This window comes from Triturus cristatus, chromosome 4_1 (genome assembly GCF_964204655.1).
Source record: "Triturus cristatus chromosome 4_1, aTriCri1.1, whole genome shotgun sequence".
NCBI classification, from domain to species: Eukaryota; Metazoa; Chordata; class Amphibia; order Caudata; family Salamandridae; genus Triturus; species Triturus cristatus.
In genome coordinates this window covers 1,243,254,613-1,243,272,501 of record NC_140585.1, presented here as the reverse complement: position 1 = coordinate 1,243,272,501, position 17,889 = coordinate 1,243,254,613, and the positions used below count along the sequence as shown (strand labels likewise).

Here is a 17,889-nt window from a genome sequence, read left to right as displayed (position 1 = left end):
GAACTTCGCCACACTCTTGGCAAATTGGACTGTAATAAGACGCCCTGGATGGATGGGCTACCCATTGAATTTTATGCCACATTTACCTCCAGACTAATTCAACAGTTGAAGGGTTCTTTAATGCAGCCTTAGAAACAGGCTCCCTACCACAAACCACACCACAAATGTCTTTGTTACATCCTTACTAAAACCCTGTCCTTAAAACAGAAGATCCATCTTCTTATAGAATTCCTAAACACAGAATACAAAATATTGAGTGAAGTGCGGGCGAGACAGCTGCTCCATTTGATCAGAGCTGATACACACAGATCAATGCAGATCTGTTCCACGGCGGAGCACCTCACTGAATATACGAAGCTTGTACCAGGTCATGAAGGTGGCACAAGATCTCTACCCTGCAACAAGCTGCCTATCCTTACACATACACCAGACATTTGATACATTGGGGTGGGACTGCATGTTTAACACTTAAATTCAATATTCCTCCCTGGGTCAGGCTCTTACACACTAATCCTACTGCAAGAGCGTGGACAGGTGCACACATCACAGTACCCAGAGTTCTGTGGCACCAGACAGCAACGCCCACTATCGCCTCTGATAAGTGTCTAAGCAATGGAACCCCTACAGCAATGCCTCAGGAAGGTTGCCAGCGAGTGGGGAATCCCGCAGGGACCTGTAATCCGTACTGTCTCAGTGTAAGCAGATGATATGATTTAATAGGTCTGTGACCTTGATACAGATTTGACACCTATATCTAACTTACTAACGATTGTTTGGTGACCTTCGAGTCAACTACGCCCAATTCCATGTGTTTTCATTCGAGGATAGCATGGAACAAGATGCACTGCTCTTAGGCGCACACAACATACAGGTAACATCATACGTTCAACTATCGGGGCATCCAGATGTACAGAAACACTACGGATTTAATCGACAGAAACCTAATGAGAGTCATCACGTTTCAGGAATCCCAAATCTAATTTTGGATCACACAGATTGTCAGTAGTATGCCGGGAAACACTGGCTAAGAGGGTAATGCTGTCCCGTCTGTTGACATGTTTATGATTTCTCTGCCTAATAAAACAGGTATAAAAAATGTAAAGACTTCGAATTCACAAGAACACAAAAATTGGTTTTAGTCATTCAAAGACTATTAATACTTGGGTTTGTTCTGGGAACCTTGCTTCATGAGTGTATAAAACTAACTACCTCAGGGATCCTGCTAAGCATTGTAGGATAGCACAGCTCCTAGAATACCTAAAGTGTAATTTTTCCTACATGTAACAACCTACACAAAAGAACACAGTTTCCAGGTGTAATTTTTCAGTGGATCATGTCTTAGAAAAAGTGCTGTTCTTGACTGGGTGTACAGTATGGCCGAGTTCCATAAAGTGATAATTAAAAAAAATGCTGCTACTAAATGGTCGGTTTTGTTTACATTTTCATTTAAAATGTAGGCTTTTAAAAATAAGTTTCAGTATCCCCGCACATCTGCGGCGAGATTCGACAGTGAATGAATATCCGAGAAATCCATGACGATCATATTACTGTGCCATCAAACTGATGGCTAATAGTGTTCTCGACTCCTGAAAGGACTGCATAATGCGGAATCTACTTAAGACATCAGTAAGACAAAAACACAATTGTTTAACAAGTTATGAACGAAAGACACTGATAAATTAAATGGTAAAAGGTCAAGAAATGTATTCTATGAACAGGGCACCAAGATTTGTGGGATGGTTGTCACACTAACCTCCATCCAGTAATTTAAAAAAAGACCACAACACTGCACGGCTGATGTAACATTCCAAAGCTTTCATTTCTATTGTGTGTGAAATACATTAAAAAAAGAAACTCTTAATTTAAGACACAAAATATATTTAACAAAGTATTGCGAACACATGCTGCGCTGCCCAACATTTGGTTCCATCTGCTTGCTCGATCTAGCCCGAGTTGTTCATAGGCAGGTAGGTAGGTAACGGCCTAATCCTGACTGGAAAGGATAGTGTCTCACTGCAGCACTTGCACGTCCTATGCTGCAGACACCTTGCTAGAGTGCAAAGGATGACAGTCCAAGCACAGGGCAACAACACAGTTAAGTCTAGCATCAGGCTTTAGCCGCCGCAGCCTGAGCAGCCGTCAACTGCTGAATTTTCATACTCATCATTTCCACCACAGCTGAAAAAGAGAACAGCTTTAATTTTTAAGATGTTGAAGGAAAAGCAGTCACAATTACGACACTTCATGAAATATCACAAAATAAGAGATACATTTTATGTGCAGATCCAGACCCGTTTGGTTTCCCTTTTAGACTCACATCTTCCATCCGCTAGGTCCGTTTCTACCAGCTTGTTCATCCCAATCTCCACTGCCTGCTCTCCATCTACCAAAACTCTCCAAAGGCTTGGTGTCACTGCTCAGTCCTGATAAATTCAATGCCTCTGCTTCTGGTTGCTGTCCCACTCACACTCAGCAGTGTATGCAACAAGAGTCCAGATCGACCTTTTAATAATAAAATGATTTGCAGCCATACAGCATGTGCACATACATGAAGAGATTCTGAAAAGCACGTGTCCAACTCTGAAATCTGGTGGGAAATGCTATTAAGTTAATCAGGTCCCCTCTTGCTCTTACCACTAAACGAGATCTCAGAAAGCATGGATAAGGAGGTCTATTGTCCTATTCTAGAACTACTTATGTCAAGGCATTTAACTGGGTCTACAGTACAATGGAAACAATGGCAGTCACATCACTGACCAATCCAAAACTATTTCAAAATCTAAAAATGTGTGCATATTATCCTTCGCCCTAGAATGAAATTTTGGAAAACATGCTCATGTCTCATCTAATTCCGAATTCTAAAACACGTGTGCATCAAATGCATAATTCAGGAATAATATATCACAGAGCATGTGTGAGATTGTTCCAAGCCCTTTATACCACTACCCAAGAGAGGTGTTAATGACTGGAATGTGCAAGGTCTTACACTTAATGTGAGGTGGTTGAGCAGGGCCATTACAGGCAGAGCGTTAGGTGCATTTACTTTTATACTTTAGCTGTTAGTTAAAAAAGTGTCAAAGCTTAGTAGGATATTAACCTGGGGTGGAATTCAGATAAACCCAGTAGAAAGACCAGCATAGAGCATCTCAGCTGCCATGCGATGGGTAAGGCCTTTTCCAAGAATTACAGCCTTACCCTGTTTCATAGCATGCTTCTCTTGAAGGGCTGGCTGAATCTTTTCGATCTGCTTTGTTAGAAATTCCACTTTCCGTTTGAAGAAGTCTTTGGCACGGTCTGCACTCTGGAAAGACAGATCAGATGCATGGTAAAAAAGTTTTTTTAAAACACTTCCCACCCACACACACCACTACACCGTAATACCAAGTTCTGGATACATGAGCAGCTTCAACCAGTTACATCTCTCATCCCATCCCTCATCCCACTGTGTACTTTTATGATGAGTGTGTTGTGAAGTGCAGTGAGACAATTCTGCAATGACAGGCCAGGCAGAATTCTGCATGCCTTCATGTGACAGCCTCAGGCACCTTCAGAGACCAAAGCCGGATTTTTTTTTATTGCTTGGCCATTGGAAAGCACTATCTACCAGAGCTCAAGGACATGAACTTGTTGCAGTGGTAGCTGGAACAGAGTTGTCGTACAGAGATAGGGGGAGGTAAGTGTCTGAGCACATTTTGGAATCGTTGGTGCTAAACGTGAAAAAAAACAATAATGCATCAGTGTCCAGAGGTTGTTCCATAACTTTTAAATCAGTAGTAGTGAGAGAATGCACTGGTTGGTAAACAGCCAGCCATTCATTTCCACCTACTTCGGATTAGGGGTTCTTTTATACAAGGACTTCAAGGTGATCAAAGTTCCTCAATTTTTCGACTGCACATCTAATTTACCAACTGCCTATGGTGAAAGCCAGAGACTTATGTATTACAGTAAGTTTCCACAGTTAAATAGGATATAAACTCATTGATTATACCCTTCGCCCTCAAAAAATCTATTAGCCTACATTGCAGTGATGGGAGTGAATATTTCGTCCTGTGTTTCGGTCAAGTCATGTCGGAAAGGTATGTTGTACGGAAGCATGGCTAACAGAGTAAACCAAAGGGGTATTGAAAAAACGTGAGCGTATCCCTGCCTCTCGTGACATCTTATCATAATTTGTATGCACTACCCAGCATGGCTAAAGATTTATAATGAGAAAATGGGCACATTTAGATCATTGGAGGACACTGCTAGCAGCACACATTGGTAGGTAATCGTCTTGAGGTATGCTAGTGGGCAACTACTGTATACTAAAAGTGATGGATTGAAGGCTTCAATTAATCCCAGTCACTGGTACACCAAGCCACCTTGGTTTGGACTCCGCTATATGAAAATCAATCTTGACATTGCTATAATTTAAACGTTCAAGACAGAACTGCCAAGCCAAATCGTCCCTGAACCAGAAAACAAGCACCCTAGTACAGGTCTTGCCCTACTTAGGGCTCAGCCAGATATAGCTGGGTACTAGTGACCGTGTTCACAAGACCCACCACTGGGTATACCAGTTCAATTTAGGGCGACACCCTAAAGTATATAAATAGTGAGGGATGGAATGCTTGAGTTAAAGTCAGCCACTGGTAATTACTCGCGGCTGAATCCCAATCCATCTGATGAGCATATAGCAAGTGCAACACCAGTCCTGGGTTGCTTGTGTTCCGGTTTAGAAGCAATTCGGACTGGACTGTTCCCAATCGAGAAGGGTCAAAACTGATTTGGTTATAGCTGGTTTAAAACTAAGGATGCATGGTGTGTAAAATAGATTGGGATCACCCAAAGTAATTTCCAGTACCGGGGATGAATTCAAGCATTCCATCTATCACTTTTTGTATAGTTTAATATGTCGCCCTAAGTGGGACGGGTAAGCCCAGATATGGGTCCTGTGCACACTGTCATTGGAACCAAACTATACTTGGCTGCTAAAGCCCATTGGTTGCCTGCGTTTTGTTTCAGGGGTGGACCTGGCTTGGCCGTTCGGGCCGGATTGTTTCCATTGGAGCAGGGTCAAGACTGATTTTCATAGAGTTGGGCCCAAACTGAGGTGGCATGGTGTGCAAAATAAACAAGCATTGGCATAGCCAATAGGTCTCGCCTTTGGGACCCTTTAAGTGTTTAGTTATCCAGCACAATATTCTTGGTGCAACATCATCAACTGTTGCATGGCTAAACACTTTTGAGGTCCCAAAGGCGAGACCTACTGGCTATGCCAATGCTTGTTATACATTTATATTGAGCCGATTTTAAGCTTTTCACTTCCTGTGGTTATTATTTGCAAAGGTAATATGGCATCACTTCTGGTGATGTCAACCATGCAAATTAGCACTCATAATTTAAAAAACCCAAGCAAGCCCTCTGCGTTGTTCTAGAATGAAAGTAAGTGGCTGCACCAGAGGGAGCGCCGAGTACTGGCCTGGTGCAGTATTATGAAGTTTTTTGAGCTCACTAAAGGTATGAGATGCCATAGCAAGGAAGGCTAAGATTCACCATCTTCCTGCAAATTAAAGTTGTCTTAAAGTATTTGGAACAACAGATTCTAAATTCAGTGTGTTGAATTCAACGTCCCTGCAAGGGTATCGGATAAAAAAGTGCTTGGCTGTGAGAGCTATAATGTACCTGTGCCGGTAGTGTGATAAAGGAACATATGGCCTTTTATTGATTTTCACACGTCGCCGCACCACCACAATAAAGTTAGATGGGAGCGGGTGGAAGTACCAAAGGACAAGGTTAGGTCGAGTTAAGTGACATGTGAGAGGTGACGCTGTATCCTGTATTCCACTGCTGGCACCCCTGTCGTCCTGAGGGTTGTGGAACATGCCAGCCAGAGGAGCTGTCTTGAGCAGTTTCCTGAAAAGTTTGTGGTACAGTTCTGTCTTCGGGCTGGTTTACAAGGCCTGCGATGTGTCACGGGTCTATTAATGGTCACTGGTGGCTGGGCTATAGGTTGTCCAATTGGGGCTCCTGACTTAGTTGTTGTGGTGGACAAGGCTACTGAACAAGCAAGACCAGCCACATCCTCTCCCATTAGGAGGAAAGTTAACAAACTATGACATGGTTTTGAAAAATCAAAATGTTAGATAAAAGCAGTTCAAATATAAAAACAAGAAAAACTCTGAGTGCTGGTTCGCAGCAAGTGTCCTGTGCTGTAGCTGTTCTGTATGTGAGGAGCGAGCACTTTCATCTTAATAGTGCCTGATCCGCAGCAGGGCGTGCCTCCATTCACGCTGTGTTGTACGAAGGTGTAGTTGTTGTTCTTAGCAACCTGGCCTGCTTCTTTGCACTCTGCGAGGCTTTATGGGAAAAAGTTTGTCTAAACTGTGGAGCTCAACACGTGTGAAGGAGCCAGCCTGTAGAGACAGATTTGCAGCAATCAATTCGACAACTGTTCTGGAGAATAAAGTTATCACTTCCTGGAGGGCCCCGCGGACTTGACTCACGCCCTACGCGGGTGCTGCATCTCTAGGGCCGGCAGGTGCAGCTGTGGCACTAGATGGAGTGGGGTTAAGCTCTTTAACTATCACTGGACAGCGAACGTAGGGGGCACCCGACCCAGCCCCGCCAAGCCTCTGGTATGCGAGGCAGCATCACATTTTAACTTTACCGCGCTGTGGAAAAGGGCTAATTTTATAACGGGTCTGTCTCAGGAAAAGGACACTGGCAGAAGTTAGGGAGACGGCATGGGGACAAAGCAGCTGAAGTGGGAAGGAGAAGCTGGCTGAATGGAACAGAGGACCTGCTCGGGTCAGGAAAAATCTACAGGAGAAACAAGTCCGGAAGTGGTGCGAGCGCGCTTGTGCCCGCCACGGCGAAAGTGAAAGCGCCAACTACTGGAGAGCGATGAGCTCCTTCCAGCATTTACCACAAACCTACCTATAGACAAAGTAACAACCATATCTCATAATAATCAGGTTTACCTAGAGCTCCCACTAGCCTGAGTTCTGGGGGTGAAGAGACTTTAGGGTGAAAAAGAAATGCTGCAAAGGTGTACTGTCCTTCTGCAAAAAATATTGCACTTCATGAATGACAAAAGGTGTCATAAGACATCACTCAAGAATCCCAGTCAGACACATGGATACTTCACAACAGGTAGCAGTTGTACAAGTGCTTTACTACTCTCAAGATGGCAAAGATACTGGAGCACTGCATGCAAAAACAAGCATTGACAAAGCCAATAGGTCCCACCTATGCGAGAGCGATTGGCTTTGTGTGTTAGCCATATTGTACAACAGCATGGCTTAAAGTAAAGAAAACAAGCATTGGCATAGCCAGTAGGTCTCGCCTTTGGGACCTTATAAGTGTTTAGCCATGCAACAGTGGATGTTGTTGCACCAAGGATATTGTGCTGCATAACTAAATACTTATAAGGTCCCAAAAGCGAGACCTATTGGCTATGCCAATGCTTGTTTACAGTGGGCCAGTATCGACAACTCTGTGCGTGGCCTTGAACAGCAATAGTCATGTACCAGTACAAAATGAGGAGGGTGCGTCAGTGATGCACGGCAGCGATGTGAGACAACGCAGGCCCTAGCTGCTCTGGATAAGATCTGTAATCAACTTTATTGTGCAGTGCAAGAATCAATGACAGCCCGCTGCGCTGCAGATCCTCGATCGAGGAGGCTCTGGTCTGCTCCATGTAGTTTATTGCTGGTACTATACCTTTCACACTGTGTGTGTCTCTGGCAGAACAGAAATAGCGGTGGTAAAGGAAACATAACATAGTTGGCCCTGCCACCATTATGGGACCTTTTTCAGTTAACACGATGGACAAAAAAGAATGGTCTTCTGCATATAATGCGCGAGTGAGAGGCGGAATGAATATGTGATGACGGAGTGTACTTTTTTTTTTTATAACCAACTTTTAATGATTTTAAAGGTCTTGCCAGAGTCATTACACAGCTTGTTAGCCTACAACCATAGAGGCCGGCAGCAAAAAACCCCTCAAGTTTCCAAAAACGGAAGCAGAGGAAAGAGAACAATGAGGTCCTTCTGAAACCCAAGAAGCAGGCCCATGCACAGTGACCAATTGATAGGACCCCCCGCCTTGCAGACACTAGGACTCGTTCGAGCCACCCGCCTTGCAGACATGTTTATACTGTTGCATCATTGCCAAGTTGACTTGAACATACTGGAAGACCCAACGTTCTATGCCTTCCCGAACGAGCAGCATAGAGGTGATCCCTCTACTGTGCCCCATTCGTGTCTTTCAAGAGTTACCGCTTGAGATGGTCCTTATTGGCTAGGTTTTGTTCCGTGCAGGCACAATAGTATTCGTCAGTGATGTACAGGGCGTTGTACGCCTCAGCAAGCAGCAGGCAGGCCATGACAGTATAACAACAGGATGCTGAGCGCTCCGTCCTCACTACGCTATGGCAGCGTTGGGACTATCCGCTATTGTTCCTACAACGAGGGTTGACAAGAAGGTAACCAACCAACTGGAGGGAGGGGGGGGGGGGGAAGAGAGCAGAGGTACAGGGGAAAGAGGCATGGCGGGGGGGGGGGGGGGGGGGGAAAAAAAAAAAAAAAAAAAAAAAAAAAAAAAAAAAAAGAGTGTGGGCCCCACTATTACCATCTGATGGTGGCTGCGAATGTTAATCTTCCAAGGGCAAAATCCTCTACTGGGGGGCGGGCTGCGAGGGGCGTATACTGCAAACCGTCCGCAGGTCTCCAGAAACCCCCTGGGTCCGCAGGATCCACCACATCGTCAAAGAACTTCAAGGCCCGGAGTCGTGGCGGTTGGAATCGAACATGCTCCAGTCGCCCCAGGTGATCCACCAAAAGCTTCCAGAGCTTCCCGAACTTGGTATCTCGGAGGTGAAGACGTGCCGTGAGTAACTCCATCGCCACCACATGCCACAAGTGGGAGAACCACACATTTATGGAGGGCGTTTCTGGTTTCTTCCAATAAAGAGCCACCGTTTGTTTTGCAGCACCCAGCATGTGGAGGCTAAGGTGTCGATCGCGGCCCGTCATAGCTCGCAGGGTGACTGGTCTAAGGCCCAAAAGAACTACAAGCGGATCCTCCGGCAGGGGATACCCTAACTCCTTTTTAATATGACTTAGGACTTCCTTCCAATAGGTAGCCAGAAGAGGGCATGTCCACCAAATGTGTATGAAGTCTCCCAGCGCTTGGGTGCAGCGCCAGCATAGGGGGGGGATGCCATAGGAAACATTTTTTGGAGCCTAGCGGGGGTGTAGTACCACTGGGTCATCACCTTGTATGCTGACTCCTGTTGGGGAATGCTACGTAAGATTTTGGGGATGTCACTCCAGAGCCTTGCCCATTGGGAAGGTGTAACGCCGGAGACGGTTTGCCATCGCAGTTGGTATGGGTGAGGATCCGGGCGCTGTGCGTGTTGGAGTACCTTATATATGCGGGAGATCAGCCCCTTATAGGTGCCGAAGGTGCGTGCCAGCTGTTCGAATGGGGTGAATGGCCGCGTAGCTGCCTGCGTCAGGGAAAACCCCTGTATCCAGTGGCAAAGCTGTATATACTGAAACTTGTCTTTCTCCGCTAGCCCAAACTCTTGTTTGCATTGAGCAAAGGTTTTGAGATGTTCCCCTAAGAAGAGATCACGTATCGTCCTACAGCCTGTTTCCGTCCAGTTCGCGAAGTGGGGTGGGCGACACGCCGGTGGGAACTGCGGATTGCGAGCGATTGGAGTGTGCGGGGACGGGAAAGTGGTCAGACCCCTACGGACTGCCACCTTGTCCCAAATCTCGAGGACCGTTTTGGTAGGGACAGCCATGTAAGCGCTGCGGTGGCGTGCCTCTCGGGGTAGCCAAGCATGGTCCCAGAGTGGGCGACAAGTGACTGCCCTATCCATGTGGAACCACACTTTTTCACTCTCCCACGCACCCCATTCCAGTACAAAGCGGAGGTGCGACGCCCAGTAGTAATCAAGTAGATTAGGGCAGGCAAGGCCACCCCTATCCCGGGGGAGCTTCAGGATTTTATTAGAAAAGCGTGGTTTCTTCCCGCCCCATACAAATGCGACGAGTTCGCGTTGGAGCCCCTGAATTTGGTGCTCCGGAATAGGTGTCGGCAAGGTTTGAAAGAGATAGAGGATCTTTGGTAATATAGACATTTTCACCGTGTTGAGACGGCCGAGCCAGGAGAGTGGCAAAGCCTTCCATGCGCGCAAGTCAGCCAGAACTGAGAGTTTGTATTCCTGCCAGTTGGCCTGCGTCCAGGTGGCTAGGTCTGAAGTCAGATTAAGACCGAGGTATCGCACCGACCTGCTCGCCCACTGATACGGAACTGAGGCTTGGATCGCCGTAAGCTCCCCATCCGGGATCGTGATATTGAGGGCCCAGGACTTCGCGTGGTTGATTTTAAGCCCGGAGGCACGTTTATAGGTTTGGAGCAACGAGTGCACCGCCGGCAGCGAGCGTAGGGGGTCAGAGAGAGTGAGAAGAAGATCGTTCGCGAAGAGAGCGATCTTATGCTCTACGCCGCGGAGAGAGATACCGCACACATCAGGGGACCAACGTATCATAATAGCAAGGGGTTCCACCACAAGGGCGAACAGCAAGGGCGACAGGGGGCAGCCCTGCCGAGTGCCCCTGCAGATGGGGAGAGGCTGCGTGAGCTGGCCGTAAACTCGCACCCTAGCCACCGGAGAAATATAGGGAGCCATAATACGCGGCACCATCTTAGGGCCCAAACCCACTTTCCGGAGGACCGCCCGGAGGAACGTCCAGTCCACCCGATCGAATGCTTTTTCAGCATCGAGCGATAATAGGCAGGCCGGGATTCCCCAATGTTTAGCCTTCCCAACGATATGCGCTATTCGGCGCACATTGTCCGCGCCCTGGCGTTGATGTATGAACCCCACCTGGTCGGGTTCAATGAGGTTGGGTAAGTGGGCATTAAGCCGTTTAGCAAGAATTTTAGTGTAGAGTTTTAAGTCTGTATTTAACAGGGCAATGGGCCGATAAGAGGAGCAAAGAGTAGGATCCTTCCCGGGTTTCGGGATGAGGGCTATTTCGGCCATGGCCATGTCCAAGGATGGTCCAACCGATTCCGTGAACGAATTAAAGAGACGCAAGAGATAAGGCTGTAGTTGCGGCAGGAAGACCCGATGGAACGACACCGGGAGCCCGTCCGGGCCAGGCGCTTTGCCGAGCGGGAGATCTTGCAAGGCACCCGCTATTTCTGCCAGGGTAATAGATTCCTCCAGAAGCTCAGAGTGGTGCTCGCTCAGCGGCGCCCAAGCACAGGCGTCTAGGGCATCGGATATCAGATCTGCCGCGGGCGGCTCGCTCGCATAGAGAGTTGCATAATAGTCCCGAAACACTTGGAGCTTCGCTGTTTACGCAATAGCCTATGACCCGTCTGCCTTCTGCAGTTTTGCGATATGGGCTTTTGCTGCCCGTGTTCGCAAACGCCGCGCTAGGACCGTGCCTACCTTGTCGCCACCTCCGTAGTGGCGCTGCTGGAGCGCAAGCAAGGCGCGTTCAGCTTTGTTAGTTCTATGCGCACGGAGCTGGCCTCGAAGGACGGCTAGGCGTCGCTTGTGCGCCAACTGCGGGTGCTCCTGATCCATCCTCTCAAGTGTCTTCATTTCGCGCGCAAGTTTGGTCTCGTACAGCTGGGCCTCACGCGCCCTAGCAACCGCTATAGCTGTGAGAGTACCTCGTATCGTGGCTTTGAAAGCGTCCCATACGAGGGGGAGGAGAGTCCCCGGCAAATTATGGTCTTCGAAATACGCCAGGATGGCCGCCTGAAGTTCCTCTCTATCTACTGGGTCGCGAAGGACGTGGTCCGGAAATCTCCATCGACTCGACCGCGTCGGGTGGGTGGAACACTCCCGCAGCAGCAGTTCCACATGGGCGTGATCGGAGATCGAGATGGTAGAGTGGTCCACTACAATGGTATCTTTGAGCAAAGAGTGCGACACCAGGAGAAGGTCTATGCGAGAGTAAGAGCGGTGGACATGGGAGTAAAAGGTATAGTCTCGCTGCCCCAGAGAATGATACCGTCAGATGTCAACCAGGTTTAAGGCAGCTAGGGATTTCTTCACGGCCGCAGACATGGCCCCCACCCCATGAAAAGTGCCCCCACAGCGATCCAGCTCCGCATCCCATACCAAGTTGAAGTCGCCTCCGACTATGAGGTCTGAGTTCACCGGCTCAAGGTGTTCCTTGATTATCCTGCGCAGGAAGGCATCTTGACCCTGGTTGGGGGCGTATAAGTTACAGAGTAAGGGTGCGGTGCCCTCTCCGCACCTCTACCCGCAGAAACCGACCCTCAGCATCCCTAAGGACTTTAGTATCCCCTTGAGGTATCCCTGCCCTGCAAAGGATAGCTACCCCTGCTGTCTTGGTGGCCGCCGAGGACCAGAACTGATGGGGGGGGAAGCGTGGGTGCGCCATCCGAGCCACATCGGACTTGAGAAGGTGGGTCTCTTGGAGGAAGATTATATCAGGGCTTTGCAGTAGCAGATACCGCCATATTTGGCGTCTCTTGTTGGGTGAGTTAAGCCCTTTCACGTTGAGGGAGATGATCTTCCAGGAAGGGGTAGCAGTCATTTTGGCAGAATCACTAGTGGGGCTGCCCCCATGTGGCTGTTCCACCTGTGTACAAATCCCCCCCCCCCCCCGCCAGGAGGGTACTGAGGGATGAGAAAGAGGGGAATGGGGAGGAGCAGGAAGAACAGCTAAAACACTGAAACAGCCAACGTGGCCAACATGTCCTATTCCAGACTAGGGAGTAGCCAGGCACGACAGCGCAGGCTGTCCCGGAGAGGTCACTCTCCCAGAAATAGGAGTGGGGGTTTGTCATCGCTTATCTATGAGTCCATAACGCCGAAGGTCCGTTCCGGGCCACCGCCGCAGCAGTGTAGGCGTTGTGCCGAAGAGTAGGCCAAGGTGTGCCCCTAAGGGAGGCGTCGAGAGGGGGGGGCAAGGCGGCCACGGACTCACCGTGTCAACAGCCATCCCAGCCCCACAGCTGACATCGGGTAAAGCGCTCCACAGTAAGAGAGGTAATTTCAGAGTAGACGCCTGTGATCCAGACAGCGACGGGCCACGCTCCAAAGATTTGATGTGCTCTATAATATCCTGCTTGTCTCGGGAGGATCTGCTTCCATCTGGTGAGGAGGGGTGCCTGGGACGGCGCACCGTGGACCACTGCGGCTTCAGCGGGACTCGAAGACCGGCAGGGCGCCGCGAGGGGCTAGCCGGCGGGGTATCCGGGATCTGAAGCAGTTGAGCCGCCTCTCGGTAGGACCTCAGCACACGGCGCTTGGATTCCCACTGAAACATGAGGGCGAAGGGGTGGGCCCATTGATAACGGATGTTGAGCTCCCGCAGCTTGTCTGTAATGGGTCGGAAATCCCTCCGGCGCCGGAGAGTCGTGGGGGCCAGGTCTTGAAACAGCTGGATGGGCTTACCCCCACAGAGTATTTCAGGTTTATCTCTAGCCGCTTTAAGGATGGCTTCTTTTTCGACGAAGAAATGGACCCGTGTCAAGATGTCAGGGATAAGTCCCGGCCTCCCAGATGGTCCCGAGACCCTATGTGCACGGTCCAGAGTGGGTGGTGAAGTATCGTCATCTCCTCGGATGTCATGAAGCAGGCCCGCCACTAATGACATTATATCCGCCCCTTCTGCTCCAATTGGCACCCCCCTTATGCGTATGTTGTTCCGGCGCCCCCTATTTTCCAAATCCTCCTGTTTAATCTGGAGCTCGAGATGTTGTTCCTCCAAAGTTGCAAGCCTCTGCCATAAGTGTTCCTGATCCTCTGTGCGAGCATCTAAAGTCTTCTCCAGGTCGTCCACTCGGCCACCCAATTCCCCCACATCCCTCCGAAGCTCCTTCACACACGCCTGGACTTCCGTGCGGAGAGATCCAATTTCAGTCTTAAGCTCCTGCATGAATAGCGCCATGAAGGACTGCGTGACCGGTTCTGCAGAGGCCCCAACTCCCACCGACGCAGCATCCGCTAGTGCAGTGCTCAGTTTGCTCCATAATTCTTTAACTGATGCCTCCTTCGAGGCCCCTGGCGGCTCTTTCCCTGGCTTCGTGCGGGTCATGGTTCAAAAGCACCAGAGGGCAGATGCCCGTGGCGGAGGGGCGATAGCCCTGGATCCCTCGGTCACCCCCGCAGCGCAGCGCCGGGGCCACCCAGTCCCAGGAGTGTCAATGGAGACCCAGCTGATCAACCAGGGGCCCAGGGCACCGTGTTCCAGAAGGTCCCCCAGAAAGGCACTGCAGAGATGAGGCCAGAGTGGTCACACCCCTCTGAGAGACCCCACAAGGCCACAAGTCAGGTCGCCAGCACGGCAATGTTGTTGCTGGTTCAGGGGCCCCTAAGGCAAGTCCCAGGGGCGATTCGCTGCGCAGAGAGTGGCTGCCACCTCCTGCAGTATGGCCCTCCGTCCGCCCGCAGCAACTCGAGACGTCAGGGCCGCTACCCACCGCTCCAGCGGCACGCTCATCCGCCCCCGCTCCCGGTCAGGAACTGGTGGGCGCAGGTCCCCCGCAGAGTCCCAGGGTATGGAGCAGCAGGGAGCCCACCAGCCAAGAACCAACTCGCTGCTTCGCGGCGTAGGCAGGGGGCGGGGGGGGGGGGGGCGGTGTCGCAGAGTAGCTTTCACCGCCTGTACAGTGTGGGCAACAGGCAACAGTCCGCAGGGGCCTGGGCCTATCAGGAGCAGTGTTCTCGCCCAGTCGCCTCGCTCCCCAAGCCGTCTCAGGGCCTAGTCTCTCTGCCGGGCCCCACTCGCTGCCGCGTACCAAGAGTCTGTGGGTGCACTTTGTTCTCCCCGCACCCGATCGCGCCAGCCAGGCAACACCCTCTGGGGGTCACTGTGTAAGTCCTGCCACTTTGGGCCACTTCCTCCACCCAGCGCTGTCCACGGCCTCCACCTGCCAGCACCGTCGCTCCGGCCCGCAGCGGCCTCCCAGCGTCCCCAGGGGCCCCGTCCTACCAGGTCTGGTCGCAGAAGATGGCGGCCGCCGCTTCGTTCTCGGGGCTTCCAGGCCCTACAGCTCCTGTCGCCGGGGGTCCGCAACCACAGGGAACCTCCAGGCAAAGCCTCCCCAGCAGCCGGCAGCACGGTTCTCTCTCAGCCCGGGTGTCGCCAACCGCCGGGCGCGCAGGTCGGAGGCAGACAAAATGACGGCCAGCGCGGCCGTCGCCAGACTCTCCGTCTTTGCGGTGCAGGATGGCTTCCTTGGCAATCGCCGGCCCCGGTGCTCCGCCCTCCAGGCGATTCGATCCGGGCTCAGCTTCTGCCGCAACGCCGCTGTTTGAGGCGGATGTAGGGAGCGGCGGCCCGGAGCAGCAACGGCACGCGTCTCACACCATTCCCGGCGAGACCACGCCCCCCGGAGTGTACTTTTGAGATGTAAATCAGCCCCTCATGCATCTCAATAAAGCAGAACAATAAACGCCGTCAGTAGAAAGATGGTGAGACTAAAATAATATGTGCTGGTCGAGGATGTAACTTACAATGTTCCAAGTCACTTACCGAAGTGTGTCCTTGGGCCAAAATTCCTGTGCCTAAAGAAACTTAAGCCAAAGCCATATTTTTCCTGTCTCTTTCGCTCTGTGATCTGTAGTTGACACGCAGATCTCTGAAGCACGCATATTAATCTGCAAAGCTCCTTTATTGGTAGTGGAAACTGAACTATAGTTCTTACTAAAATGTCTGTCCTCATTGGGCTATTCTACAAGGTTGCCTTAGAGGTCTTTAACTATGACACAGAGCCCTCCAGTCTTTTATAAGTTTGTCATTCGGTGCAGTGGTTGATGCACATGCTTAGGGAACACATATGGATTAGGCAGCTTTTGTGTAGCACATTCAAATTAGATGCATGAAGGAGCAAATAGAATGGGCTAACAATGCAAGTCAATGGCGCTGATTTTAGCACCCTCAGTAGATGAAAGCTTAGGCTGGCCTATTAAAGATGGCTATACTAATGGATGATGCGTATACACCTAGGGATAGAGGTGCATTCGCATTCATTACTGGGACAGCTGCTCGGATCAGAGTAGATGTGCATGATAGGGGATCTAAGACACTCTCAGTACTGGTATAGAGGCACACAGCACAAGCCAATGTAGCCTGGAATAGTGAGAGCTCTGTTGATGTCTCAGAGGGAGAACAGTGCACCATGGAGGTCAGGACACAGTGCATTTCAGATGTCTGTGGGTGTTGTCATCCCCTCGCCCCATTTATATTGTCACAACATTTATATACAACTAGCACTGCAGTGCCTCTTACACTCATTTAACACATGGTTGTTCCCTGAGGAGGGGAGAGGGGGAATGCAATACTAGACCACTGGCTATATTCACCTCAGTTCTTTCACAAGACGAATAACCGCGTCAAACTTAAGAGGAGACAGTTACCAGTGAACCTGATCTCATAAGGGTAGAGGTTTTCATGGCTGAATTGTTGGCATGAGATGGTTTTCAGAGACGAAAGAGGACAGGTGGTAGGAGCCCGCCTGCACCTTTGACCTCTGCAGCAGCTGTGTAACAGCTGAATGGTAAACAGATACAAGGTGGCACCTTTAACCCTCGTGATAGCAACTCATATTTCGGTTTTACCTCTGCCTCTTTTGAAAATCCCCTTTATTTTGTGAAGGGGATAAAATCACTGGTCAACATAAAACAACGTCAAGCTTCTTTGTGCTTTCAAAGCGAAAAAAACACACAATGGATCACTTTGTCCTGCCTTGCAACGAGATTTTTCTCCACTGCCAGTAATGTCTCGCATGCATTTTCTGTTGCGAAAGCAATGTGTATGGAGATGAAGTCCAAGAGGGAAAGAGTGATGAGAGAGAGAGAGAGAGAGAGAGAGAGAGAGAGAGAGAGAGAGAGAGAGAGAGAGAGAGAGAGAGAGAGAGAGAGAGAGAGAGAGAAGAGAGAGAGGAGGGGGGGGAAGAGAGAGAGAGAGAGAGAGAGAGAGAGAGAGAGAGAGAGAGAGAGAGAGGAGGGGGGAAGAGAGAGAGGAGGGGGGGGAGAGAGAGAGAGAGGGGGAAGAGAAAGAGAGAGAGAGGGGGAAGAGAAAAGAGAGAGGGAAAGAGAGAGAGAGAGAGAGAGAAAGAGAGAGAGAGAGAGGAAGAGAGAGAGAGGAGAGAGAGAGAGAGAGAGAGAGAGGAAGAGAGAGGAAGAGAGAGAGAGAGAGAGAGAGAGAGAGAGAGAGAGAGAGGAAGAGAGAGAGAGAGAGAGAGAGAGAGAGAGAGAGAGAGAGAGAAAGAGAGGAGGAGAAGAGAGAGAGAAAAAGAGAAAGAGAGAAAAAGAGAAGAGAAAAAGAGAGAGAAAAAGAGAAAAAGAGAAAAAGAGAAAAAGAGAAGAAAGAGAGAGAGAAAGAGAGAGAAAAAGAGAGAGAAAAAGAGAAAAAGAGAGAGAGAAAGAGAGAAGAGAGAAAGAGAGAAAGAGAGAAAGAAGAAGAGAAAAAGAGAAAAGAGAGAAAAGAGAAAGAGAGAAAGAGAGAAAGAGAGAAAGAGAGAAAGAGAGAAAGAGAGAAAGAGAGAAGAGAGAGAAAGAGAGAAAGAGAAAAGAGAGAGAGAGAGAGAGAGAGAGAGAGAGAGACACAGAGAGAGGGGGGCCTGGGAGTGCTGCGTGTGTGCACGCGCAGTCTGCTCATTTTCAAGCACTGCACTCGTGCTTGTGGCACGCCCTGTGCGCTCCCGCAAGGTGGATGCCGCCACAAGCACAAATGTGTGCTTGAAAATGACCAGAGTGACTGCTAAAGGTCCGTGAAAGCGACGCAGCCGCGCGGCCGTCAAAGTGATCGCGCTAAGGCCACGCAGCCAGCATTGACATTAACAACAAGCGCGGCCGTGAAAGCGATCACGCTAAGGTCACGCTAATTAAAACAAGC

The 17,889-nt window shown here is 49.9% G+C and overlaps 1 protein-coding gene across 2 annotated transcripts in view; it reads right to left on the bottom strand.

Moving 5' to 3' along the window:
- Positions 1–1,795: 1,795 nt before the first annotated feature.
- The window catches only part of PFDN5 (prefoldin subunit 5), a 55,809-nt gene continuing 39,715 nt past the window's right edge, over positions 1,796–17,889 (bottom strand). Inside the window, exons 5-6 of one of the 2 annotated variants that reach the window (XM_085654667.1) lie at positions 3,098–3,301; positions 1,796–2,178 (exon numbers count right to left, since the gene is read on the bottom strand). In XM_085654667.1, coding sequence (XP_085510793.1) covers positions 3,110–3,301 — 192 coding nt within the window. In that variant the 3' untranslated portion in view covers positions 1,796–2,178; positions 3,098–3,109. The remainder of the gene's footprint in view (positions 2,179–3,097; positions 3,302–17,889) is intronic. The other variant, XM_085654668.1, reaches the window with a different exon arrangement.